The sequence below is a fragment of the Microtus oregoni genome, unplaced genomic scaffold (assembly GCF_018167655.1).
Source record: "Microtus oregoni isolate MIOR12 unplaced genomic scaffold, Mior012 000002F_ref0000024, whole genome shotgun sequence".
NCBI classification, from domain to species: Eukaryota; Metazoa; Chordata; class Mammalia; order Rodentia; family Cricetidae; genus Microtus; species Microtus oregoni.
The window spans coordinates 33157480-33185281 of NW_024543061.1; the positions used below are offsets into that span (position 1 = coordinate 33157480).

Genomic DNA, 27802 nt, shown 5'->3' on the forward strand with positions numbered 1-27802 from the left:
GTGAGCACTGGATACAAAACCCCTCCTCAGCCTCTAGGACAAGGTGAAATCATTGTAGAAACCTTAGTCGTACCCAACCTCTTTCTAGATTGTTCATTTGCTCTTTTGGTCAGCATAGTAGTAGAGCCCCCTTCCACCATTCCTGAGCCAACCTAACCTGCCTTGGTACTGATGGCAAAGTGAATCATGAGTTTCCAACCTGTCCTTTGTCAAGTAACACAAAGGCCTGCTGGCAGAGCTGTGTGTGACATGTGTGTGAGTGCCTTCCAGTGGAAATCCCAGGTTCCCCACCTCTCTGAGCCTGTTTCTGGAAGTGGGGATAGGACTGCAAAGGGTCCTCAGGATGCTAGAAGCAGACACAGACACAGCTTCTAAGAGCAAGGCCAGCTTCACGATTGCCAGAACCCTTCAGTTTCTGTAGGGAAGGGGATGATAGGACTAGACAGGGCTCTGGGCTGTGTTTGGGTAAAATAGCTCTATTAGTGCTTACTTTGCAACACAGGATTTGAGTTTGATCCTCAGAACCCACAAAAGTGTTGAACATGGTGACATGCATTTGTAATCCCAGCGTTGGGGAGGGGAAGACAAGAGGACCTTTGGGCCTCGCTGACCAGCCAGTCTAGCCTAATTGGACAGTTTTAGGATGAGAAACTTTGCCTAAAAGAAGGCAGATGGAGATCAGGCAGTGATGGCACACACCTTTAATCCCAGCACTTGGGAGGCAGAGGCAGACAGATTTCTGAGTTCAAGGCCAGCCTGGTCTACAGAGCGAGTTTCAGGACAGGCTCCAAAGCAACAGAGAAACTCTGTCTTGAAAAACAAAAACAAAAAAAAGAAGGTAGATGACTTTCCTAAGGCTGATTACCCAAGGTTGTCCTCTGGCCTCCATGTGCACATATGAACACGTGTGCATGCACACACACACATACACACACTACCAAAGGGGGTTGGAGGGATGTTTTAAGCACATATACACTCAGCAACAAAATGTCATTTCTTTAATAAAAGACTCATATACATGTTATTTTATTTTTTAATAAAAGCCTGATACAAGGCCCCAGTGTAGTGCATGCACATCAATGGCCATCAAGCTGACAGTCACCATGATTACCAACACATCATGTTCCTCTAGTTGGCCTAGTACAGAGACCAAATTCTCAATTCAAATCGAATGACCTAGCTATGCCACATGGCTCATGATGACTTAAAAAGACATTTTAGCATCTGACGACAAAGACATGATGAGCAGTAAATGCAGTGAGTGGGGGTCCAGTTCCTTAGTGTGTTAGGAGGGGCAAAGTCAGAAGCCCTTCCGCAGATGAAACTGACCTCTGTCTAGGGGGTGTGCCAACTCCCTCTCAAGGACGTGCTCTGTCACTGAAGCACCTCTGAAATCATGAAGGGTTCACATGAGGCATCCTGTGTAGTTACGCTCACAGGCAATCCCCCTCTGCAAACCAACCTTGACCTACATAAATTCTAGAACGTGATAGAGTCAAAGGGTAGACAAGTCTCCCCTGTCATGTCTGACTTACAGATATAGCCAAAGAGGAATTCAAAGAGAAACTCAGTGAAACCTCTGGCATCTGAGTTTACTTGGTTTACTATTCAGTGAGTTGAGATTTAAAAATAGTTGTTAAAAGCATTAGTTTTTCTCCATGCTCTCAGTCACAGACTGCTACCTGGAGGTGAGTTTCAGGGAAGGTTTCATTTAGTGAGTCACCAGCTAATTAAGAAGCCCTGTCTCATAAGAAAAGCAATGTCTACAGCCATACCAGTCTGAACACCTGATCTATGTCAGGAAAAGTAGTGGTGGGAACCAGTATTCAGCTTCACTCTGTGTTGAGCTGCCTCCTCTTTGATCAGACAAGGCAGTCCAAGCAGGGTGGATATCCTGGACATGCCTGGAACCCTAGGGCAACAGCATCTAGAGCCTGGGCCTTAAGAAGAGGAGAGGCCTGCCCCAGGAAACATGGGTCCAGGTTGCCCACCTCTCAGAACAGCCGGTGACACCAACAGAGCTGGCAATACACTCACAGGCCAGTAAACACGTGCTGTTGACAGAACCCAAAGGGTCCTCCATTACCCTCCCCCTTCAGCCCTTCCTACATTCCCAAACAGGACTTCCTACCCAAAGCCCCAACAGGTACTAAACTAATGAACAGCTGCCAAAACAAAGTTCTTTGCTCCCAGATGCCACTCTTACTGCCAAGATGGATTTTCACCAGAATGTGACAGAAGAATTTCAGCTCATGTGCCAATCACCAACAGAAGCCTTGGCTAAGGCAGAAAGGGACTAGTGGTCAGTTACTGTCCATTAACTAAAGAGCATCACTGGAGAGAGTATGCAAAGTTGAGCACACCAGGATCTTACAGGCATCTGTCAACCCCTCTGTTCCTGTAAACTAAGCACTAAGCTACGTAACTTCCCTTTCTGTCCCTATCAGAGTTCAAGTACTTCAGGACTGTGGAATGATCAGAGACTGTGCATCAAATATTTCTGTTTCTCAGTACTCAAAGCAGTAAGAAAACACCTGCCCAGTTTCCCAGGTCAGGATGAACCACAGTGAAGAAGGCTGAGTGGGGAGCTGACTCAGAATTCCATCTGATACCAATACTCCACAAAAGCTTTCTGGTCAGATTCCCAAATCACACCACAGGCCCTTCAATATAACCTTTGGCCATTCTGCCAAAGCCCTGGAAAGAAGTTTCCATGGACAGACAACTGTTCAGGTAGAAACTTCTCCAAACCATAACATCCACCAAAAAGCCTATCTCATAATCAAGCTCACACTGACACCCCTGCACTTGGAAACTTTCCTTCCTTTAACTGGGAGGGGACAATACTCACAACATCCCCACCATCCACAAAGAGGCACTGGTCGCCTTGAGTCCAGACCTCCCTTCATAGCAGCTTCTCCCTAAGTGTTCAGGAGACAGCCCCAGCAAGAAGGTGGTGAAAGGGAGCAGCCAGACTGGGACAGACTTCTGCCAGAGCCCCTACCTGTCTTGGCTACAGGAAGGGGCCCACCAAGGGCTGACCTATAATACTGCATCATGACCAAGAACAGTCAGCAGAAAAGAGACCAAGAGGTGCCCAGGAGCCCTTTCTACCTTGGCCCAACAGAGCTGCACTGAGCTGTATCTTAGAAATAAAATGGTAAAGTTCCCTAAAAAGGGAAAGGTTTGTAAAAAAATAATACAGAAAAACCAGCAAGCGAGTGCTGATTTGTTTCCTGTTTTTGTTCAACTGTAGTGGAAATGCCTCACAGTGCACAGCAACAAGAGACTACTGCTCCCCACCTCACTGTTGACATCATTAGATGCCCACCCATCTCCTCCTCCCCCTTGGTACCCTGCTGCCCAAGACTTTGCCCGGTACTGGCCCACTGCCGTCAGTTAGGGCCCCCCTTCTGCTTAGCCAGGGTACACTTCAGCTCCCGAAGGTTCTCAGTCAGCACCTCAACCTCGTCCATTCGACCGCACTGCTTGGCATCAAAAATATAAGCCTTGATGTTGTCAATCTGCTGTAGGAGCAGCTCCTCTTCGATGTGCTCCTCAGCCTCCGTGCCACTGTCACTGTCCACCTCGAAGGGGTTGGTGCAGGGGCACTCTTCAAAAGGATTTCCAGGGGCAGGTGGGCTGGCAGGCCTGGGATGGTCATCCTCATCAAAGGGGTTGGGTGCTGGACTGTTTGGGTCACTGAAGGGATTGCCTGTCCCCAACTCTGCCGCCTCCACTTCCTCGGCATCTTCCTCAAAAGGATTGTATTCTCTGGTGACAGCAGCTGAGGGGCTCAGGAAAGTCTCTGTAGCAGCAGGGCTGGCAGCATCCTCTGCAGGGCTGGAGAGGTCTTCTTCATCAAACGGGTTGAGAGAGGTCTTTTTACTTTGCTGTGGTACGGTGCTCTGGCTAAGCGCTGGGGGTCCAGACCACAAGCGTATGGGTGCTAAAGTGCAGCCAGGTGAAAGGGTCCCGGGAACAGCGCTGCCCGGAACCGGGGAGGAGTCCTGATCTAAGGCATAGGCAAGATCACTGTGAGGCGCTCGGCTGGGCTCCAGCTGGAAGGGGACGACTTCTCGGAGGTCTAGAGCACGAGTCCGTGGGTGCACGGACGCCGCCAGGAACTGCTCTTGCTCTCGTTCCAGCTCCCGTTTGCGGAGCATCTGGAGCTGCTCCCGCTGCAGCTCCTCCTCCTCAGCCTGCCTCCGGGACAGCTCAATGGCCTTCTCAGTCTGCTGCTGGTCGTACTCATCCTGCAGCTGCCGCAGGTTTTCCTGAAGTGTGCGCACCTCATCTGTGCGGCCTGCAGCCTTGGCCTGCCTGATGAAGGATGTAATGTTGTAGATCTGTTGGAGGAGAGGGTCAGGGTCTTCACTCTGTCCCTGACCTTCTGACAGTGGGAGCCAGCCCTCAGCTTTTCGCAAGGGGGCAGGGATGCCTTGGAGAGACCTCACTTCCCCATTGGCTGCACGAGATGCCAAACCACTCTGTCTTTCCTCGAGCTTCCTTCGGGACTCCAGAGCAGCCTGCAGAGACAGCACACATCACCAGGGTCACCATGGTCACCTGTCCACCACCCTCCATGGGCCCCATAACACTAAGATAATTCAACTGCTGAAACAGGTAGTCACAGAAGGGCAAGTTTAGATTTGCAAAAATAAAACGTAAGTTGAGATTTCCTCCAACTCAGTTTCACTGGTTGTACACTTTTCTTAAACTTTCAAAGACTGGCGCCTTTATTTATATAAGGTTAGCATTTCAGATGATACTAGAGTACACATAGTTTTGTTTTCATTTTGTTTTTTGTGGTGCTGGGGATAGAACCCAGGGCCTTGAGCATGCTAAGCAAGCATTCTATCACCGAGCTATGAAACAGCACCCTCATTTGCTTGCAAATGACAAGGCCTCACTATGTAGCCCAGGCTGGGCTGGAACTTAAAGAACTCCTTTCTCAGCCCCCTGAGGGCTGGGATCCAGGCATGTACCACCACACAGGCTCTTTTCTGTTTAACAGTGCACATTCTAAGGTCTTCTGGAACAGAGGGAGAATTGCCAGTCCCTGTGGTGGTCTAGGCAGGAGAGCATCAACAGGAAAAACAACTATTTTTCTAAGGCCACAACAGAAGGCAGCTTGAAAAGGAGATTCAGCAGCAGAGGGGTGGGGTAAGAGAGCAGGGAGGCAACAGCTACTGGGTGACTGGGTGCCATGTACCTGTCTCTCCATGGTTCTCTTCTGTTCCAAGTCCTGCTTCCTCTTCCTTTTTAGTTCTTCAAACTGTTCTTTGGTTGGCAGTGACATCAAACCCAGTAATTTTTCCTGTAGGAGAGTAACAGATAATTCTACACTTAAGTGGTTTCTTTGGGGGCAGGGGTGGCTGGGACTTAAACCTTATACATTTAAGCTAAGCCACTCCACCCACGGACAGAAAGGACACTGTTTGGCTAGGGGCTTCACCCCAGCTCCTGGCATAAGCCCCCTCCCCTGGGAGTTGCCTCAATCCAAACTCCACCTCCAAGAAAGCCCGCAAATGGTGACCCCTGGGGGGGGGCAAGACCACTCCCACGGGCTATTTAAACTACTTCCCAGAGAATGAACTGGTGGTATCCTAGTTTTCCAGTCTTTCCGTTCTCTGTTTCCCCACTCCGTGTTTTCCCGTGGGGTCACTCAGGAGTGCTGGCACCCATTAAACCTGGACATTTTTTTTTTTTTTTTTTTTTTTTTTTGGTTTTTCGAGACAGGGCTTCTCTGTGGTTTTGGAGGCTGTCCTGGAACTAGCTCTTGTAGACCAGGCTGGTCTTGAACTCACAGAGATCCGCCTGCCTCTGCCTCCCGAGTGCTGGGATTAAAGGCGTGCGCCACCACCGCCCAGCAAACCTGGACATCTTTTAATTTGGTCTGATATGGTTTGATTTGGATTATTGCATCAGCAGAGAGGTTTGTTGGTTTGAAAAATACTTAATGCACTCATGCAAATTGGCAGGCACCTTTCAGATGGACCCACCTTTTCCTCATGAGATAGTCACATCAGATCTCCAAGGATTCCTTAGGACTGTGCCAGCCTTTCCCTGATACCATCTACCTATATCCACCTATACTCCAGCACTCCCTGTCACCTTTGTGCTTAATCACCAACCTCAGACCTCTCCCTATACTCCACACTCTCTAACTACCACATGTGTAGTGATTGGTTGTTTACTCTTTGCCATGTGACCACTCTCTACCAATGGAAATAGTCCCTCCTGGAGGACTTTTACTTTTTTGGTGGGAAGGGGATGGATAAAATCTGTTGTGGGAGGTCCTTCTGCTCCTCCAGCCAATAGCCGCTGAGATACCAGCCCATTGGGGCGTGGTCTCTCTCCTTTTAAAAAAGCGGCTACTTCCCTTCTTGCTCTCTTTGCTTCCTGCTCCAGTTCCAGCGACTAGACTTCTTCCTGATTGCGCAGAGGGCTGTTGTCTGGGACGGTGATCTGTAAGTTTTTTCCCCTTTAAATAAATATTACCCTATTAATCATAATTCCAAACTGGTGTGGCATTGTTTGTGACTTACGCCTTCAAAAATCTTTTAATTAAAAATTGATAAAATACAGTTTCTATCTATGCTTATGTGGTTAAAAAGTATGCCATCGTTTTGGAATATAACAATGTAAAAGAATTTAATTAAGATAATTATCATATCTGTCAACCCAAATACCATATCCAATATTTTTTTATATTTTATTTTATTTACTTAACATTTTTTCATTGATTTTACATACTGACCACAGTCCCCCCTCCTCTTCTGGGTTATGTCCCCCCATCTACATCCACCCACCCATGCCTTGCAGTCCTCCTCCACTGTTTCCATTTAGAAAGGGGCAGGCCTCCATGGCCTTGAGCAAAGCATGGGCATCAAATTGAGGCTCCTCCCCTTGTGTCAAGGCTGGGCAAGGTAATCCAGCATGGGGAGCAGGTTCCCAAAAGTAAGCTAAGCGGCAGGAACTTGACGGGTCCTGATCTCACTGCTAGGAGCCTTACAAAGAGACCAAGCTACACAACTGTTACACACATGCAGAAGGCCTAAGTCCATTCCATGGAGGCTCCCGAACTGTTGCTTCAGAGTCCATGAGCTTCTAAGAGCTCAGGTCAGTTGTCTCTATGAGTTCACCATCATGACCCCTTGGCTTGTACAATCCCTCCTCCCTTTCTTCAGCAAGATTCCTGGATGAGGCTCAGCCCAGTGTTTGGCTGTGGATCTCTGCATTTGTTTCCAACAGTTACTGGATAGAGTCTCTCTGGTAACAATTAGGGAAGTCACCATTCTGCTTACAGTAGATGGCCAGTTCAGGCACCCTCTCCTCTATTGCTAGGAGTCTTAGCTGGGGTCATCCTTGTGGATTCCTGGGAGTTTCCCTAGCACCAGGTTTCTCTCTAACCCAAAATAGTCCCTCCCATAGTTATATCTTCTTTGTTACTCTCCCCCTTCCTGTCCTGCCCCCAATCGGCCTCCTGCACTCAGCTCGCCCAAGTTCCCTCAAGCTCCCATCTTTGCATCTCCCCCTCCTGGAGGACTTTTAAAGTCATGAAACTTGAAACTGACAAGACTCAGGAAGCTCACGAAACTTCCAGGACTCCTAGCTTTCCTCAGACCATCTAAGCAGGAAAACAACTGCCAGGGAGAGAGGAGTCTCCTTAGAGCTACTTCAACCAAATCACCCAGAGACTTCAACAATGCAGGGGACATAGAAGGTAGAAAAATGCAACTCAGATCTAGACACCTAGGTTTAGTCTGCTCTTGAACCATTAGCCAATGGCCCAGAACGAGTCCCTGAGGAAGAAACATCACTTACTGATAACAGCAAAAACTTAGAATCCATCAACTCCCCAACGAAAATGAAATGGTTCAATAAAGGAGAGCAGACAAAGCCAAAGCAGCATTTAATGGCCAACAAAGCATAGAAGATTCAGTGATTAAAATGATTCAAATTTTCAGGTATGTGTGGAAGGGTGGTTCTTCCTTGTCCACCTGAATGGGTTTAGAATTGAAACACACCTCTGGCTATGTCCATAAGGGTCTTTCCAAAAAAGTTTGAGGCAGGAAGATCCACTCTGGTATGGATAGCTCTGTTCTATGAGCTGGGCTCCCTGACTGAATAAAAAGAGAGCTAGCTGGGCACCAGCACTCATCTGTCTATCTCCTGACTGCAGATACATGACCAGTTGCCTCAAACTCCTGCCACCATGACCAGCCCACCATGACAGATTCAAACGTCAAATAAAGTCTTCCTTAAATTTAAAGTATTTTATCACAGCAATGAGACAACTAACGCAATGAACTAATTATAAATATTGCATGTAAAAATGTAAATAGAGGAAAATAATTCAGAATGAAAATGTACCAGAATGAAGAACAATTGTATTGGAGGCATAGGATTAAAAGTTATTTTAAACACAAGAACTGGGGCTGCAAAGACGGCTCAGGGGTTAAGAGGACCTGAATTTGGTTCCCAGCTCCAACATGTCTCTCTGGACTCGGCAGCACTAGCACTCACATGTGCATCAACCCACATGCAGACACAAAACACACACAATCTAAAAGAAAATCTAAAAAAACAGAACAATAATAGACCTCCACACAAAATAAATACATACACAACGAACAAATAAATACACAAATAAATAAAGTAAAATAAAAGGCATGAAGCAGGAGGGAGACTAGCTGGGATGAAGTTGTTAGCAGGGATGGAGGCAGATGAGAGTGGATAATGGGGGTGAATATGACCATGATAATTGTGTTTGTGTATGAAGTTGTCAAAATGTTTAATAATTTTTAAAAAGTATCTTTACTTTTACCCGGGTTTCAGCTTTTTTCTCCAAATGTAGCATTCATAATTATAAGAAATAATAAATGTACCAACAGAAAACAAGCAAGCCACAACACTTAGGTTACCTCATAATAGCTTTACCTGCACAAATAGTGTAGCTGAATATCTGATCATTCTCTGTAGTCGCACAGTGTTTGGATGTGGTGAAGGGTCCTGGTTCAAGCCCAAGGTTAAGATCTTCTTACTATATTGGGAAAAAACGCATCAAGGTAATAGGTGCTGCCAGCCTCAAAACCAGAGTGACGTCTCTAGAGCTTCCAGGCTTCATACCCCGAGGATGTGGAACAACCCAGAAGAAACTGAAGTGTCCCTCATACATAGCAAGGCCCACTTCTTCCCCGCTCTGGCTTCTCTAACACAGGAAAGTTTGGCTTCACAGGCGAACACGGGGTGTGTCAATTAACAACCCATACTTTCATGCCTTGCTGTCACTGTCTTAAAATATTCAAGAGTGCAGCCACACAAAGAGCCTAGGAGGTTTCACAGGTAGTACGGCAGCTAGCTCTTATTTCTTTACTACTAATGAACATTAGAAATCTTTTTCTCTGGTCCTCTGCATGCTAGGAGAGTACTCTATTACTACCTACACCCCACCCCCAAACACTCCAAATCCTTAACCAGAAGTTACAGAGCTATAGCAGACAGCAAATAGGCAGCCTCCCCCTCCACTGTTCTGTCACCAGCAATCTAGAGAAGCCCAGAGCTGCTCCCCACCACTCACTGTTTGGTCAAAACACCATCTTCTTCCCATTAGCCAGCAGCAGAAACTGCTCTAGCAAACTTTACCTCAGAGCGTCTATTAGCTCATACACTTTCTGTACTTCCACTCGGAGGTCATTGGCCTGCTCCAGACTGTAGGTTGTCTCCCCAGCACTAAGGAGAAATCATAAATGTTTGACCTAAGTTTCATGCTGCCATCTGGAGAGCACAGTGTTTATGTCCTTAGACACAGGTGGTTAATTCTAAGGCATTTTAGACTTGTGGAGACAATGCAGTAATTCCTCAAGATACAATCATCAAGCAGAAGCCATTTTTCTGTATATACACCTCAGGGACAGATCACTGACCAGGCCTCTTTTATTTTTTATGATTTATTTTACTATTTTTAGGTATGTGTATGGGTGAGTATATAGGCCTGTGGGAGCCAGAAGTGTCAGACCCCCTAGAGCAGAAGTTACAGGAGGTTGTGAGCCACCTGACATAGGTGATGAATTTTGTTTTTCTTTTTAGGTGGAACCTTCTTGCTATGATGAACACCTCTGCTCCAGGAATCATGTCTCAGCCTCCAAAGTAACTAGCATTGAAAGTTAACCATTTGGAAATGTGCTCAGCAATGGCTGTCCCCACTAGCCAGGGAAAATCACAGAATGTAGCCATGCAGCACTAGCCACGGATGCGTGAACCTCGCACATACACAAGAGCACACACATCATAGAGATGCAACACACACTGAATAAATATGTAAGAAACAGGGATGTAAGAACCACAGATGCGTGAACCTCACACATACACAAGAGCACACACATCATAGAGATGCAACACACACTGAATAAATATGTAAGAAACAGGGATGTAAGAACCACGGATGCATGAACCTCGCACATACACAAGAGCACACACATCATAGAGATGCAACACACTGAATAAATATGTAAGAAACAGGGATGTAAGAACCACGGATGCATGAACCTCGCACATACACAAGAGCACACACATCATAGAGATGCAACACACACTGAATAAATATGTAAGAAACAGGGATGTAAGAACCATGGATGCATGAACTTCGCACACACACAAGAGCACACACATCATAGAGATGCAACACACACTGAATAAATATGTGAGAAACAGGGAGCCACAGAGTTAGCCAGGCTGTGGAGCAACAAAATTATAAAATGCCAGGACAAAGATCTATCCACACAGTTCTTTGGAATATAATTTTGTAGTTCCTCAAAAAGTTAAAAGCAGCCAGGTGGTGGCAGCGCACACCTTTAATCCCAGCACTCAGGAGGCAGAGGCAGGTGAATCTCTGTGAGTTTGAGGCCAGCCTGGTCTACAGAGCTAGTTCCAGGACATGTTCCAAAGGTGCACAGAGAAACACTGTCTCGAAAAAACAAGAAACAAACAAAAATAAAACAAAACAACAAAAAAAACAAATGGTAGTGACAACTGGACAACCCTGTGACTATACTATCATAAACATCCTTGAACTATAAACTAAAAAGTATGTGAACCACACCTTAATTTTAGAAAAGAAACCTAAGATAGTCTACATTTTCCCAGTGCCTCTGTGTACCCATCTGTGCTCAAAACGAAAAGCCTATTATAAGCCTGACATTACAATGCACTGTTACAAAGCACCTTGGCAAGCTGGGCATGAGATGGGCTGCCCTTCCACACCTATTTCCAAGTACTGCACTGAGCAGAGGCACAGAGCACAGAGCCTCCCCCACCCCCAAATCTGCTTTATCAGAATGGCCCTAACACATGAACATGAACGGTTTTTCAAAAATCATGTGACAAAAGCATGTATCCATCCATGTACAAATGTGGAAAGTCAGAGTTAAGATTCTATTTTCGACTTTACACTTTTAAGTGCTCCCAGAGGTAAGAGGCTGGGGGTTAGGAGTTTAAGAGGCGGTCTGAAACCAAATACATACTAATGGATCTATTAACATTAATCTCCTAAAATCTGGGGAAAAAAAGATTCTATTTTCTGGCAGGGGTGTATCCAGTGGTAGAGCATGAGCTAAGCATATACAAGGATAACATCCATTTTTAGCATCAAAGGGGAAAAAATAAAAAAACAAGTAAAAAGATTTCTGTCTCCACTTTCAATTAGTGAAGAATTAGCCTCTCCACCAATGAGTCAGAAAACAGAGGAGTGTGGCTTACTTTAAAGATGCTGCCATCCTGATGTATTCAGGAGCTTTCTGGTCAACTTTCTCCATGCAAAGTCGTAGTTTCTAAGAACAAAAGAGTAGACGTGAGTGCTATGCTGAAGACAGAAACTCTGATCTCTATGTCAAGCTACACTAGAGATATAAGCAAAAGGCCCCCTTTAAAACAGTATGGTTTTTGTTTTGTTTTGTTATTGTTAGTTTCCTTATGGATAGATACATACATTTTCTAAGCAGAAAATCTTTCAGGAAGGAAAGAACACAGGGCCTTTAGACTAGGTGCTTTTGAGAGGCAGCCTCCCAGAGCACAGTGTGTCTATAACAAAGAATAGTCAGTCACTGTGTTCTCTGCTAGGTGATGCCAGCTAACAGCAAGCTATCAGCACATGGCACTGCCAGGGCTCTCCTCAAAACAGTAGGTAAGTATGAATAATGGCTAGTTATGAAAAAGAGACACCAGTTTACGAACTCCATACAGGATGGAGGACAGCTATAGCTGCAGTCACCACTGATCTCACACCACCTCTGGCAGTGTCAATATATATAGTGGAATAGAAGCAGCCATCATGACCTGCAGAGACGTTGAGTGGCTGGCTGTTCAGTGCTGAGAACATTCTTTCTTGCCTCAGAGTTTTGCTCAGGTAACTTCCTCTACCCAGGCTAATCCCCACTCCCAGTGTCCTTACCTCCCCACCTGTTCCCAAACTAGTTCTTGTCAGCCTACAGGTATCACCTGGTCATTAGGAGGCTGAAGTAGCCTCATTCTCAGAAGGTTTTTTTTTTTCCTTTCCCCATTTTCCTTTATTTATTTATTTATTTTTATTTATTTATTTATTTAGATTTTTTGAGGCAGGGTTTCTCTATGAAACAGTTCTGGCTGTCCTGAAACTCACTCTGTACACCAGGGTGGCCTCAAACTCACAGAGATCTGCCTGTCTCTGCCTCCCGAGTGCTGGGATTAAAGGCATGTGCCAACACCACCCAGCTTTTTCATTCATTCATTTATTTATTTATTTAGTAGAACTTCAAGATAGTGTGTTGTAGAATCATGGCCATTCTCCATCTTTCACTGTAATCACTTCTTAATGCGTTTAATTTAGATGGACAAGCTTTCTGGCAAAAGATAAATATATATGCATATACATTTAGGTATGCATACACACACATATATGAAAAATTTAAAGGATTTTTTATTTTTAATTTATTTAATTTTGTTTATTTTAAATAGTCTTTCTATGTAGCCCTGGCTGGCCTGGAACTTATTATGTAAGCCAGGCTGTCATCAAACTCAGAGATCCACCTGCTTCTGCCTCCTAAATAAGGTGTAGCACCATGCCCAGTGCAGATGCTCTTTACATACTCTATTTCCTCTTGCATACCAACTGATTTTAGATGTGTACTGGGGAGAAGATCTACATCTCCACATCTCTACACCTGAGGTCTACCATAGAGCCACATTCCCTTCCCTTCTCTCAGTGTGCCTCCACTTAGATGCTCTGGGGTCACTGGAGGCAATGAAGACTAAGGCATTTGAGACTCAGGAGAGACTCTCAGCTGACAGGCAGAAAACATACAAGCCCTGAAAACACATAATAGCTCAAACTGATCAAGACCAAAACTCCCAAGTGTGGTTCCCAGGACCCTTTCAGCCCAAAGTTCACTGCACCTTCAGTCTTTCTACAGAACCTGGTCATGCACAGGACAACCACCTTTCCCCATGTGTCTTGGACCTCCTTCCTCTCCAGTGGGTAAGGGAAGGTAGGAAAACGAGCTTGTTACCACACAACCAGGATGACTCTATAACTCACCCAAGGCCCTAGCTGGGAAATCATACCATGGCCCTTGGGCAGGAACTAAAAGTGATTCAAAGGAACAACTTCCCAGAGCACTCTCTAGAATGTGCAGGCAGGTGTCCAGCAAACAGCCGAATCTGCCTGGCATGCATCACCTCGTAGAGCTTCACGATGTCAGGCGTGTGCTCCTTCTCGTCCATCTGCTGCTCTCTCTTGAGCAGCTTGTCCTTGCAGTGTATGCAGCAGCGGATGCGGTCATCATCCTTCTCGTCCAGGACTGAGCTGACACTGCTCATGCTACTGATGCTGCCCCGGCGGGAGCCATGGACACTGTTAGGTGACTGGTTGGGGCTGGTATGGGTGCTCAGGGAGTCCTTGCTGGCACTGGTGAGCTTATCTACAAACCATAACAGACAGGCAGCAGTGACCCCTCAGCAGCCACTTATCCCACCAACTGTGACTGCAGCACTCAGGCCACAGATGTGACTTGGGAAATAATAAGAGCAGGCTTCACCTCTGGACAAGAAGGAATTATTCCTCTGCTATCGGGGTTAGGCTATGATGGGAAAAGAATGCTGGTGCCAAGCAAATCAGGTCCAAACAGGCTGTAGTGACCTGTCTTTGGGGCTTGCAATACTAATCCTAACCTGGCCATCCAATACCCACTTCCTCAGTTTGCCCCATCTCCACACAATCCACATTCTCCAGAGACTTTCCTGTGTAGCCCTCCCACCAGTCCCTAACATCTGGCACTCATCCTTCACAAGCTTAGCTCAGATAGTACCCTCTAGGAAGCCTTCGTAGGTTTCCATAAGCAAGATCTGCCCTCATATAATTTCCCATTACCATTTGAAGCACACTCCTTTTGTTCCCTGTCCAACAGCTGTATGTATGTACAGAACTGTCCTGGGAATCAGCAACTATTGGGTAGAAGCTGTGTCTTATACTCATAGCCCTATCAAGGCCACCTGATAGCATCTCCCCAGGTAAAGAGAACAAGAGTAGAAAGGTGAACAGGTCCTGAGATGAGTAAGTCTCAGGGAGAAAGGAAAGTATCAAGATAAAGTAGGCAGACACAAGAACTAGGCAGAGAAAAGTGACTTTGCCCCCATGGTGTCCACAAGCCATGTTGTCCACAGCCAAGTGTGTACAAATAATAAAACTCTTTGGGGTTGCTAGTCTGTGCTGAGATAGAACCCAGAACCTGGACCATACTAGACAGGTGCTCTTCCACTGATCTGAACCCCAGCCCCCCTTTAGCAGTGTCTAAGAGGTTGATCTGCAAACACTAGAGCATCTGGTCCACTTGTGCTTTAACAGCCTTGTTCTTCCAGGTCTCACCCACACCCTGCACATTTCCCTCAAGTCTCCATGGCACTTAGCACTTCCCATATGCCATTAGTCTTTCGGTATAACACTGGGATGTCTGAAAATTTTATCATAAAGAGAAGAACAGGATCAATGCTCATTTTTCAAATCCTCTGACCCAAAACCTCACCTGCACTTCTAGGCAAAGCTGACAAAGAGCTGCCCAGCCTCTCCTTTATGAAGCAACTGTGTGTGTTTCTATCTCCCCTGCTAGATTTCCTTAGTGAAACAAGCAGTGCCTTACAGACTAGAAATGCTCAAATAACCACGTGAGAGCCAACTGAGCCTCTGCCCTGTTTTTTATTTTTTGTTTTTTCTAGACTGGGTTTCACTGTAGTTTTGGAGCCTGTCCTGGAACTAGATCTTGTAGACCAGGCTGACCGGCTGACCTCGAACTCCCAGAGATCTACCTGCCTCTGCCTCTCGAGTGCTGGGATTAAAGGCATGTGTCACCACCGCCCAGTTTTTTGTACAGCTCTTAAATTAAGTATGTTTTTTTTACTCCTTTTTACTTTTGTTTCGAGACAGAATCATCTCACTCTGTAGCCCAGGCTCAATCTTACGGTAGTTTTCCAGCCTCCACGTGCTGAGGTTACAGGAAGAAGCCACTACATCTAGCTTGTTTTATATTTTGCTTGTTTGGTTTCAGTTTGAGACCAAGCCCCAATATGTAGTCCAGGCTGATATTAACCATGCTGGGACCCTCTGATTCTGTCTCCCAAGTGTGCATACACTTGAGTGATTTTTAAGAAGTTGCTCTTTTTTGTTTTCTATTTTGTTTTAGTAAGAAGAAAGGGAAGAGACTGTGTGTGCTCACAAATCTTAAAATAGTTCTTATCTGATTCTTTATTTAAAAAAAAAAGAAAATTTCAGGGCTGGGTGGTGACACATGCCTTTAATCCCAGCTCTTGGCAAGCAGAGGCAGGTGAATCTGAGTTAGAGGCCAGCCTGATCTACAGAGTGAGGTTCAAGAAAACCAGGCCAACAGAGAACCACTGGGAAAAAAAAAAAGAAAGAAAGAAAAGAAAAAACAGGGCTGGAGAGATGGTTCAGAGGTTAAGAACACTGACTGTTCTTCCAGAGGCCCTGAGTTCAATCCCCAGCAACCACATGGTGACTCACAACCATCTGTAATAAGATCTGGTACCCTCTTCTGGCCTCCAGGCATACAGGCAGGTAGAACATTGTATACAGAATTAAAAAAAAGAAAGAAAAAACAAACAATAAAAGAAAAGGCTCAGAACTGGTTAAAAGTACTTGCTGCTCTTGCAGAGGACCCAGCTTCAGTTCCCAGAACCCATAGAGGGGCTTATAACTATCTGTAACTCCAGTTCCAGGGACTCCAACACCCTTTTCTAAAGAAAGAAAAGAAAAAACTCTCATCAGCCTGTACAGGCCACTATATCCTTGGGCCTTAACACAGTGTCCAGGCTGTAGTGGGCTTCTTGAACTCAACAAGCAGATGAAGGGAGATACTGTGGGTCATTAATTAAACAAGTGGTCCTAAGGGCCTAGCCACACTCACTAATCCCAAAAGAGATTGGGGGTCCAGGGCCCACAGCCACATCACTTACTTGCCAAGGGCAGGCCAATGAGCTCCATACATTTCTTGCACATGATAGACCCACAGAGGCGGCAGTGGTGACGACGGTTCCTGATGCTGAACTTATTCCCACAGTCTGGACAGAAAGGGACATCCTGGTCACTGACCCAAGGCACCACGGACTTTTCTATTGCTTTGGAAGGAAAAAAGGAAAAAGCAGTTCAGCATTCTGAAGTTATTCTCAGGGAGAAAGCCAAAATGGAATGACTGTGAGCAAAGGTCTGGATTTACCTCTAATCTTTGAAGTCTCAGTATTTGCTCTGTCAAATGCAGTGAGCTAAACAGGAAAACATAAAGCCAAACAGAGTTAACCGTTGAGGGACATGCTCCACACTTCTTCTGCCACTCATACTCAGCAGACAATGCACATTTGCATTGTTAAGGCTCACGGGTCAGTCCCAACCCCAGTTATCCAAACAATTTCACAAGGTACACGTTAGTTTCATAAACAGCTATACCTGTAAGAACTTTCCTGGTCTGGGACTTAGTTGGTGGTCGAGTGCTTGCTGGGGCACCACGAAAATGAAAACAGGGACTATGCCTACAAATGCTACCTCATGCCCCCACATAATTCAGATATATAACAAGTGTATCTAGGGTTAGGGTACAACCCAAACATGGCAGTGCTGCAGGCATAATCTAGCACTACAGGGCAAGAAAGGCTCCCCAAGATGGCCTAGCCTACACACACTAGCCCCAGCCCTGACTGAGAACTCACAGAGCCGCAAACTGCTTGTTTGTCATCAAATGACATCACACACTGTGCCCCACAGTGACTGCCCAGAACAACTCCAGAACAGAAAGTTTTAAAGCAGTAAGTGGAGGTAAAAGGCAGAAAAGGGGAGTTGGGCACATAGCAAGTCTATCAGTGTGAGGCATTCACTTCAGGAAGGCCAGTCCAGGCCAAGCCTGTCCTCTGCAGCTCTCAGAATCAGATATATATCACTCACATAACACATGCTGTAGAAATTTGTACTTGCAAAATTTACCTTCTCCAACCTGATTATTAATTTGTTGACTTCAACAACATAGTGGTCAATTCTTGCAGCACGATGTTTTTTGAAGTCAGAAAGATGGCTTCTCACAGCACCTAAGGGGGAAGGAAAAATAAATGATTTGTTAATGATTCTCATGAGGCCTCTCTAGATTCTTGATGAATTGAAAAACACGTAAAAAATTCAGGGTTTTAGAGCCTTACCAAAATTTTAAAGGTTTCAAAGCACAGCAAATGAGGTTATATTAGAGCTAGCCTGAGCTCAAATTTCAATTCTGCTAGATACTAAGTAACCTCAGATAAATTACTAGACTACTTTGTGGCTTAGTACAATGTAGTTTTTTATCAAAATAAAAAGCTAGGCAGTGGTGGCTCTCACCTTTAATTCCAGCACTTAGGAGGCAGAGGCTGGTAAATCTCAAGGCCAGTTTGATCTCAGAGTGAGTTCCAAGACAAACAAAATTGCATAGCTAGACTCTATCTCAAAAACAAACAAACAAATAAATAAGTAAATAAATAATAAAAAATCAAGTAAAGCTGGATATAGCTCTGTAGCACAGCCAAGGCCCTGGGTTCTATTCCCAGCACTTCCAGTTAAAATAACTAAGCAGATAAAGTCATAATTATGCACATCAGAAAAGTAAAGTGTACAGTGCCTCTCACTTGTCAGGTAACCTAAAAGGAGACACATCTGTCGATGGGGTCTGTGGCTAGGCTGACACGAGACGGACCCAGAATCACACTCTACTGCTGCAGTTTAACAGCTGTCTGATCCTCAGCAGGTTCCGACAGAGGACAGCGACACTCCAAGGAGGACACACATACAGAGCATTTAACACAGTGCCTAACTTAAGAGTTCTCAGCTCATTCCCTTCTGTTTCTCTCCCTGTGAGGACATAAGGCCAATTACAATGCTTGACTCTTAGGGTTTACTGAAGCTTTCTCAATCAGCTCTAAAACAATGAAAGCAGGAGGATATCTTGTTAGGAAGAAGGGATTCACTGGGAGAGGGGAGGGGAGCAGAAAGGTTGGTAGAAGAGGGATGTGATGACTAATTCTGGTCTGTCAACTTGTCTGTACCTGAATCAACTAAAATCCAAGTTGCTGGGGACTACTGTGAAGGATTTTCTTAGATTATTTAAAACAAGATCTGTCCTAAACCTGGGCCACACCTTCCAGTGACAGTCCACATGAGAGACTGGAAGAAGAGACTTTGCTTTTAGACTACTTGCCCTCCCTCTCGCTGGCAAGTTCATCTATACTGCTGCTGCAGCCGCCACTACATCCACATCCACATTCTTCAGGATTCTAACACAGACTGAAGACCAGCAGCTCTCCAGGAGTCCTTGAGAACACAGAACCAGATTGTGACTACAGAGATGAACATCTACCAGATTCTCAGCCTTTCAGACTTGAGACAGCCATAGGACCATATCCTATTGGTTCTATTTCTTTAGAGAACCTGACTAATACAGGGAAAATAGAATCAAAGTGTGTACGTGTCGTAATTGTGAAATAAAATTTTAAAGTTGAAAAAAAAAATGACCTAAAACAGGGTGGATATTTCATAAGCACTGAATGAATGAATGAATGAATGAGTACTCTTACCAAGCTCCTGGGGTTCCCACATGTAAGGATCAACTCCTCCATAGCTGAATGACTCATATCCTTGGGCCCCTGGCTCCACTCGATCATCCCCTTCGCGCTTCAGCAACTTGTTCTTTGCTTTCCTAGCCTTCTGAACAAGATCTTGAAGAAATGAAACAAGCATCACAAATGAGCCCAAGATTATACAAAAATAATCATCCTTATTTTAAAATGCATAAAAATATTCCCCAAAGAAATGAAGCAGTGAGAAAAATACCTTATTACCAACCCCACAGAAGTCAGCACCAGCAGAATGCTGTTCATAATTCATAAGCCAAGCTAGTGCTTTCCAAGTTTAGCAGTCCATCTACACAAAAGGAGCCAAATCAAACTCAATGAGCATGGTGGACTTGTTTGTTTGAGGTAGGTAGGGTCTCTCTACATAGCTCTGACTATCTTAGAACTTGCCACATAGAATATTCTTGAACTAGAAGAGAGAGATCCACCTAGCTCTGCCCTTCACGTGCTGGGATTAAAGGTATACATCTAGTATAACTCTTCATTTTGCAAACAAGGACGAACTACTTTGGATGATAAAGGAACTGCCCAGCAGCCATCTCAGAGTAGATACAGCCATTCCAAAGTGGGCCAGTTAACTAATCCATACATCTTTGAAAACAAAACAGAAGCTACAGTCAACATTCAACCACCTTTTCCTCTGCCTACTAAAAAATGGCTTAACTTCACCTGGACCTGGGCCAGAGTTCAAACCTACAGACCACCTTTCAGAAATGGTGAGTTAGTGTTGGCTGTTTAAAACTGCCCCCGAGAGGCCAGTGAGATAGCTCAGCCAGTAAAAAGCTGTGTTGGAGCCCCAGGACCCACATGGTAGAAGAGAACTTATTCCCATGAGTTGTCCTCTGACCCTCCACGTATGCGCCGTGGCACATGCCCTGGACCAAAATAAAAATAAATGAATAAATGTAATTTTAATAACTGCCTTTGAAACCTGATACCTATATGCAATGTTTTAGTGCTCCATTTCTTATTGTTTACAAATATAATACCTATGGGAATGATGGTACACAGGCAGAGGCAGGCAGATCTCTGTGGGTTCAAGGCAATCTGGTCTACATAGTGAGTTCCAGGCTAGCCAGAGCTACATAGAGAGACCTTATTTCAAAATAAATTAAATAAATAAAACTTCGAAGGATCAACAGACCAAATGGAGAGATGAAATGCTTTTAAAAAGGCTTCTCAGAAAATTCTATGTCAATCTTTCCTACTTTCTCTCTCACTTCCTCTATTGGCTTTTTTGAAAGGCTAGCTTCTAACCTGCAGCTAGCTACATTCCCAACTTCGCCTCTCCAGCACTAGGACGACTAGAGCACAAAGACCTGCAACCTAAGAATTCTACCCAACCAGGGCGTGGTGAGACATACCTAAAAATCCAACAACGTGGAAGTGGAGGCTAGTAAATCAGTACAAGGATATCCACCACTATGTTAGAGGCCAGCCTGGGATACTATAAGAAACTCTGTTTGAAAACAAAAATGCGACCCTCCAGATGGCTCAGGAGGTAATGCTTAAAGTTTAAACTCCAGGACCCTCACAGTATAAGGAGAGAACCAACTATCATCACAAGTTATCCTCTGATCGTCACACACTGCCACAGTATGTGTGTTCACATACATAAATACACACACTAAATAAATGTAACAAAAAAGTTTATACCAGAAACATTAAAAAAAAAAAAAAGGAATTTCATCTTAACTAACAAAATGACTACTAGTGTTAAAAGAATGTTGGAGCCGGGCAGTGGTGGTGCACGCCTTTAATCCCAGAACTTGGAAGGCAGAGGCAGGTGGATCTCTGTGAGTTTGAGGTCTACAGAGCAAGTTCCAGGACAGGCCCCAAAGCTACAGAGAAACCCTGTCTTGAAAAACAAAAAAACAAACAAAAAAAGAATGTTGGTTCTCTTGAGGTAGAAATAAAAAGAATGAAAACAAGAGGATTTTTTCCTTCTGTGTGGAAGCCAGGGCCCAGCAAGTGCTCTAAGCCATGCCCTACTCTGTAGAAGGCCCATTCTGGAGGAAATATGTAAGTTTCTTTCCACAAGACATATATATTCATGCGATGTGTATTTTCTAGATTTACATCTCTAACATTCTATAAACAGTGAACACTTTCCTTGTTTAGAAAAGTTCCTGTTGCCGGGCGGTGATGGCGCATACCTTTAATCCCAGCACTCGGGAGGCAGAGGCAGGCGGATCTCTGTGAGTTCGAGACCAGCCTGGTCTACAAGAGCTAGTTCCAGGACAGGCTCCAAAACCACAGAGAAACCCTGTATCGGGAAAAAAAAAAAAAGTTCCTGTTAAGGGGCTGCAGAGATGGCTCAGCAGTTTAGAGCATTGCTGCCCTTCCAAGGACCTGGGTTCAATTCACAGCATCCACAGGGGGACTCACAGCTGTCTGTAACTTCAGTTCCAGGGGATCTAGTGTTCTCTTCTATCCTCTGTGAGTACCAGGCATACAAGCAGTGTATAGACATTTATACAGACAAAACATCAATATCCATAAAATAAAAATAATAAAAGTTCAAAAAGTAAAAGGTTACTATGGAAGTCTGAGGGCACTTCTAACCTTTTCACAGTCTGGCCTATCTAGACCTCTGAGTAGCATGGTATATAGTTGAGGTCAGCAATGCTAAGATAGGAAGCTCTTTCAAACCCTTTGGCTGGCCACAGGAAGCTTAGATAATCTGGTTTGGGGCTCCTCCCACCCTTTTTTCCCCCTGGAAGTTGCAAAGTATGCTGTGATCAGACTAAAGAGAGGGTCTTTCACCATCAGAGATGCCCTGCAGAAAAAGCTGCACTAGACTTCCATGTGGCAGAAGATCTGGGGTCCATGTCTATTTCTGCCAATTGCTGTGTGGCTTTGAAAACATTACTGGTCAACTTTGAGCCACACTTCCATGTAAAATTACACCAAGATCCTCCAGTAAGGTCCGGGAGAGCTAAGTGACATGACAGTGCATATGAAAGAAACTGCAAACATTACAAAGCACCACCCTTTCCTGCACTCCCTTTAGCAGTTCCTGGTTCTGTGTCAGCATCTAGAGTCAGCAGGTTCCTGGACAATCAGCCCTGAGGATTCTGAAAATGTCGGACTCCATGTTTCTGTATGGAAATTATAACTAATGTTATATTGATATTCCCAGCATTTTTGTTTTGCTTTTGGAGACAGGGTTTCTCTGTGTGTTCTTAGCTGTCCTGTGACTTGCTGAGTAGGTTGGCCTTGAACTCACAGATATCCACCTGCCTCTATATCTGGACTGCTGGGACAAAAGGCATTCACCACCATCACCTGGCTCCTTTTTTTATTTTTTTTAATTAACTGAAAAATGGAGTCTAGAAGTCCAGGAACAAATATTTGTTTATAAGGAATATGTGAGTCACATGTCTGGAGAACAGAGTCCACTAGAAACACCATCCAGTAGTTCAGCCTTCTTTCCACCCAGTATAGATTATAAATCCAGTGACCACACTCTGTGACTCTTGGGGCTTTCAGAAATGCTGCCAAGTGGGAGATGAAACTTAGCTCACTAGGAAAGCAAGCTCTAGAGAAGCAGTGATTTATCTGGAGGTTAGAACATTAGATACAGCCAAAATTACCTTTGAAGATTTCTCTGTACAACTGGAAGCTGTCTCAAAAAAACAAAAACAACGACAACAAAAAATGAACTTTGGGAGTTGTTTCTCTTTGCTGTCAACTGTTACATCCTTTTCCTGGGCTTCAGAAGGCAAAGTCTAGCTAGGGAAGGAGGGATGGCAGCAAGGTTTAAATTAGTGACCGGCAAATGATATGTATTGAGCCTCCACTTTCTGTTGTTGTTTTGCTTTGTTTTGTTTTGTTTGGAGACAGTCTTGACTGTGCTAAAATTGACTTTGTAGACCAGGCTGGCCTTCAGCTCATGGAGATCCACCTGCCTCTGCCTCCCAGGTGCTGGGATTAAAGGACTACAACACCATTGCCCAGCAGGGTCTCCACTTTTGTAGCACAGGATAAGCATTCCTGCCCAAACCACTCCAGCTGTAGGTGAGATAATCTGAGTAATCCAGTAAGAGACAACAGATCACAGTGGTTACATTTATTAGCTTAAAGCCAGGTTTACTCCATTTGGGTGACTGGGCAGGCTATCTAATCTCTCTTAATCTGGTAACCTAGCCAGCAAAATGGAACTCACAGTAGCACAGCTGTCATGTGTATTAAATACGATAAATAAGTGCCTGGCCTGGTAGCACACGCCTTTAACCCGAGCCAGCACTCGGGAGGTAGAAGCAGATGGATCTGTGAGGCCAGCCTGGTCTACATACTGAGTTCCAGGACAGCCAGGACTACACAGAGAGTGACTCTGTCTCAAAAAGAGTAAATAAATACCCAGAGAACCAAAACACAGAACGCAAAATAAGTACTAGATATCTGCTTGCTAGTATTATTACCAGTATCATAACCCAATAAATCTATTTCATTAAGTAAGGTCTCTTTAATAGAATGGAATGAGCAAAACCCTGGCTTCTTACTTTTAATTTGTCCTTTGACATCACGATCTTCTGAGTGCTCGTCTTCATAATGTGACTGAAGTTGGTAGAAAGACTGAAGGTCCTTCAGGCACAAAGGGCACAGGAAGCCTTCCCTCACTTCCCCTGGGTCATCAAGAGAAGACATAGTTGCGCTTCTTTCAACCCCAGGAAGGCAGGAACCTCATGCCAAGTCAGCTTGATTCCTCCCAAGGGAGCAGGATTCTGGCAGTGTTAGCTTAAGCAGGCAGCACTGGATAATTGGGAAGTGACATTGTGGCCTTGGATGAGATTTCCTCTCTTTAGCAGGAGGAATCTAAGAAAAACACAAAACACAAGCCAATTGAGGTAAATCAGCAGCAAACAAAAGGTTTCTTTGCTCTTCCCACAGTTCAACAAAGGCACAAGAAGTCTGTAATAGCAAGGCTAATTTTTGGTACAAATTTGTGCAAACAAACTATTTCTCAAATTCTTAGACTAAGACAAAACCCAAGATATGAGAACGGCACAGGACACACTGGTAAATCATTGAGACAGGAAGTAGAGTCCTACAAAGAAGCAAACAGGATCCTAGGACACTTAAGTTCATTTTAAATGGTCGAACGGCATTATTTGAAAGGATTATTTTTCTTAGAACTAAGGATAGCCTAGAACTAGCACATGGTATGCAAGTCCTCTACCACTAAGTACACCTCAGTCCTTTTTATTGTTCTTAGTGTAGGATGGGGTCTTGCTAAGTTTGCTTGGGCTGGTCTTGGAACTCACTTTGTAGCCCAGGTAGGTCCTGAACTTTCTACCCTCTTGCTTCTGGAATTACAGGCCTAATCCACTAGCATGGCCAACATCATCATTTCCATTTTAGTCCTAAGGAAAATATGTAAGATACTTATCAATGATCGGTACTTTCACTCAGCCATATGTATTACGCTCTTCATATTTGCTAGGCACATGTGCTAGAACTATCAGAAGCTAAGTGTAAAGGCTCATGACCATATCAGCACTCTGGAGGAGAGACAGGAGGCCAGCCTGTGCTACACTGTCAGATTCTGTTTTAAGAAACAAAAAAAGGAACTGGCAAGATGAATAAAGTGTATACCACTCAATGGGTAAAGTGTACGCCTCGAAATTTGATTGCCAGAAGCCCCAAAATGGTAGAAGGTGAAAACAAGAAACTCCCAAAGGTTGTCCTCTGATCGTCATACGTATACTTACCTAAGCACGCACTTCATATGCATACAAAATAATAATAATAAAAAAAGAAAAGTTAGTGTGTTTTAAAACACCAAAAATTAAACTAACAATACAGAACAAAACTTTTTCTTTTTTTTTTCTTTTTTTCTTTTTTTGGTTTTTTCGAGTCAGGGTTTCTCTGTGGTTTTGGAGCCTGTCCTGGAACTAGCTCTTGTAGACCAGGCTGGTCTTGAACTCACAGAGATCCGCCAGCCTCTGCCTCCCGAGTGCTGGGATTAAAGGCGTGCGCCACCACCGCCCGGCCAGAACAAAACTTTTCAACCTTAAGAGGAATATTAAGAAACCTAGCAAGGTTGGGCAGTGGTGGCACATGCCTTTAATCCCAGCACTTGGGAGGCAGTAAGTTCAAGGCCAGCCTGGTCTACCAAGTGAGTTCCAGGACAGCCAGGACTGTTATGCAAAGAAACCCTGTCTTGAAAAATAAAATAAAAGGCTGGCAAGATGGATCAGTGGTTAAGAGCACTGACTGTTCTTCCAGAGGTCCTGAGTTCAATTCCCAGCAACTACATGGTGACTCACAACCACCTGTAAGAAATCTGGTGCCCTCTTCTGGTCTGCAAGGACACATGCCGGCAGAACACTGTATACTTAATAAATCTTTAAAAAAGAAACAAAGAAAGTAAAGTAAAAAAAGAAAAACATAATAGGAAAAAAAAAGTCAAGAGCCATCTCTCTGGCTCAGTGTAAAGGCACTTGCCACCAAGCCTGATCATCACCAGATGCTAAATAAAAGTGGGAGGAGAGAACTGATTTCTGAAAATTGTCCTCTAATCTCCACACAATCAGTGACATATGTATGCCCCCTCACACAAAATAAATGTTTATTCTTTTTAATTAAGAGAAGGAGGAGGAGGAGGAGAAGAATCTGTGTAGTGTGGTGATGTGTGCATACAGTTACAGCAATTTGAAAGGCTGAGGCAGGAGGATCCTCGCTAGAGCCTAGGAATTCAAAACCAGTCTGGCCAACAAAAAAAAAATCTAATACTTAAACATTTCAGGACTTAATAAGTTATATTTTCTTGTCTTACTGGGCCATGACAAAGTCACTGTTAATGTGACCTTGGAAGACTCCTAGTCATAGAAAATAAAGACAAAATCATTTCACACAAGCTAAGAAATCTGTCCCCAACACCATGTGGCCACAAATCACAGCCCCTAGTGAAAGAGTTAGTGTAGCAAGACTTGTGGTGTGTGCTTAGATGGACTGCAGAGGGCACCATCTAGTCCTCAAAGCTGAAGGGTGGCAGCAACTCGGAAAATAAGTAAATGGGACACCAGATGCCTGTTGTTTCCCTTAAGAATCAGACTAATAAATTCCCTTAAGATTAAGAAATCTGACAGGCGTGATGTCTTTAATCCCAGCACTCGGGAGGCAGAAGCAGAGAGATGCCTGTTAAGTTTGATGCCAGCCTGGTTTACAAGGCAAGTTTCAGGCCTGGCATGACTATCTCATGACACCCTGTATCGAAAATAAATTAATAAATAAATAAAGCCGCTGACTACACACATGCAATGCAGACTCCGCCCAGAAAGGGATCTGAGACATCACTGAAACAGTCAGCGCCAGGTCCGAAGTGTTCTATCCCCAGGCTGTGGCTGATGGGATCCTCTGAGGGTGACGGCCTCCTCCTCCCCTGCACGCATCCCTAACAAGAAGTCAAACAGAAGCCGCCCCCCGTCCACCCTGGCCACACAACGCAGGTCAAATGTCACGCTGGAGAAACGCCCCTTACTCAAGACAGACTCCGGTCAAGACGCCTTTCCAGCAGCTGCCTCGGGGTGCCATGTGAAATGACTAAATAATACAAGACCAGAGCCAGTGAGGGGAGCCTGGGATTTTCGCCATCGCCACCAGAGCTCAGCGGTCTGGCGCAGTGACTGACACACACACACGAGAGGGGGGCATAATAGGACTTCATGAATGTACGAAGTGGGGGACCCTAAGATAAAGTCACTTAATTATGCGCCACCACAATCCACAGAAACCGATGCCGCAACCAGAAGCCCAGTGGTGCAAATCCTTGCATCCGGATTGGTGTGAAGAAACCCAGCCACGGGCACCGCAGAGGTCCGCACGGTCACGCGCACCCGCAGGACCGCGACTCTGCGGGCGCCCCGCAACACGGCAGGGGCAGGGACGCGCCGTCGAGGCCCGCAGAGCCTCTCAGCTCCCCACCGCCTCGTCGCTTCAAGTCACACGTCACACCCACCTCAGCCACCGCCGCCTTCTCGGGGGCGGCTCCGAGCTGGCCGACACCCTCCCTCACGCCCAGCGGCTTCCGAAACGCGGCCGGCAGTCTACTCTCGACCTCCGGCCGCGACTCCGGGCCCCCGAGATCCCTCAGAGACTCGCGGCAGACATCGCCATCGGCGGCTCGGCGCTCGGCAGGCACACCCGGGGGAAACCGGAAGGCAGACTGACACACGATGGTCGAGCGCCGAATCCTCGAGCGCTCAGCGCGGATCGACACAGTGTGAATTGAAACTGGCAGGCAGAGGACTCCGCGCAGGCGCAGGAGGAGGAGGCGGGCGTTGTTAATTTTCTCAGGTTCTAGCAACACACAGGTTTGGGAAGACTACCGCTCGCCCTTCTCCCACTCTATAGGCCGGGAAAACGAAGCGTTGACTCTTAAACAATATACCCGCAACGTTAACTTTATTCAGAGGCCATTAAAAAAGTTCCTGAGGATTTTTGAGGCTGGATCAGTGATTTATAGTACTGGCTGTTTTTCCAAAGGACTCAGTTTGAGTAACCACTTTTCTGCTGCCAACTGTCTGTAATTCTAGTTCTGGAATATATGATGCCCTCACTGGCCTCCGTGGATACTGCACTCATATGGTGTTTAAACATACATGCA

The 27802-nt window shown here is 45.1% G+C and overlaps 1 protein-coding gene across 4 annotated transcripts; it reads right to left on the bottom strand.

Annotated features, from left to right (window-relative positions):
• Positions 1-982: 982 nt before the first annotated feature.
• Positions 983-27338, bottom strand: Rbsn (rabenosyn, RAB effector). 4 transcript variants are annotated; one of them, XM_041641150.1, is made up of 13 exons: positions 26452-26512; positions 24906-24916; positions 23697-24009; positions 19135-19275; positions 17522-17622; positions 16764-16809; positions 16504-16665; positions 13717-13958; positions 11764-11834; positions 9652-9738; positions 8947-9049; positions 5216-5320; positions 983-4529 (listed from the first exon to the last, which is right to left on the bottom strand). In XM_041641150.1, the coding sequence occupies exons 3-13, from the start codon at positions 23839-23841 to the stop codon at positions 3396-3398; spliced, it is 2337 nt and encodes a 778-aa protein (XP_041497084.1). In that variant the 5' UTR covers positions 23842-24009; positions 24906-24916; positions 26452-26512; the 3' UTR covers positions 983-3395. The 4 variants fall into 4 exon arrangements, with proteins under 4 accessions (XP_041497084.1, XP_041497085.1, XP_041497072.1 ...); XM_041641151.1 differs by lacking the exons at positions 24906-24916; positions 26452-26512 and adding an exon at positions 27155-27338 and having other exon boundaries at positions 983-4349; XM_041641138.1 differs by lacking the exons at positions 24906-24916; positions 26452-26512 and adding an exon at positions 27155-27338.
• Between the last annotated feature and the right edge of the window lie 464 nt (positions 27339-27802).

Coding starts and splice junctions, on each gene's coding strand:
- Rbsn (XM_041641138.1), bottom strand. CDS start 23,841: ATGTCTTCTCTTGATGACCCAGGGGAAGTGAGGGAAGGCTTCCTGTGC. Junction 13,959..16,503: donor CATTGGCCTGCCCTTGGCAA/GTAAGTGATGTG, acceptor TATGGTTTGTAG/ATAAGCTCACCAGTGCCAGC. Junction 9,050..9,651: donor GAGCTAATAGACGCTCTGAG/GTAAAGTTTGCT, acceptor TTCCCAATATAG/TAAGAAGATCTTAACCTTGG.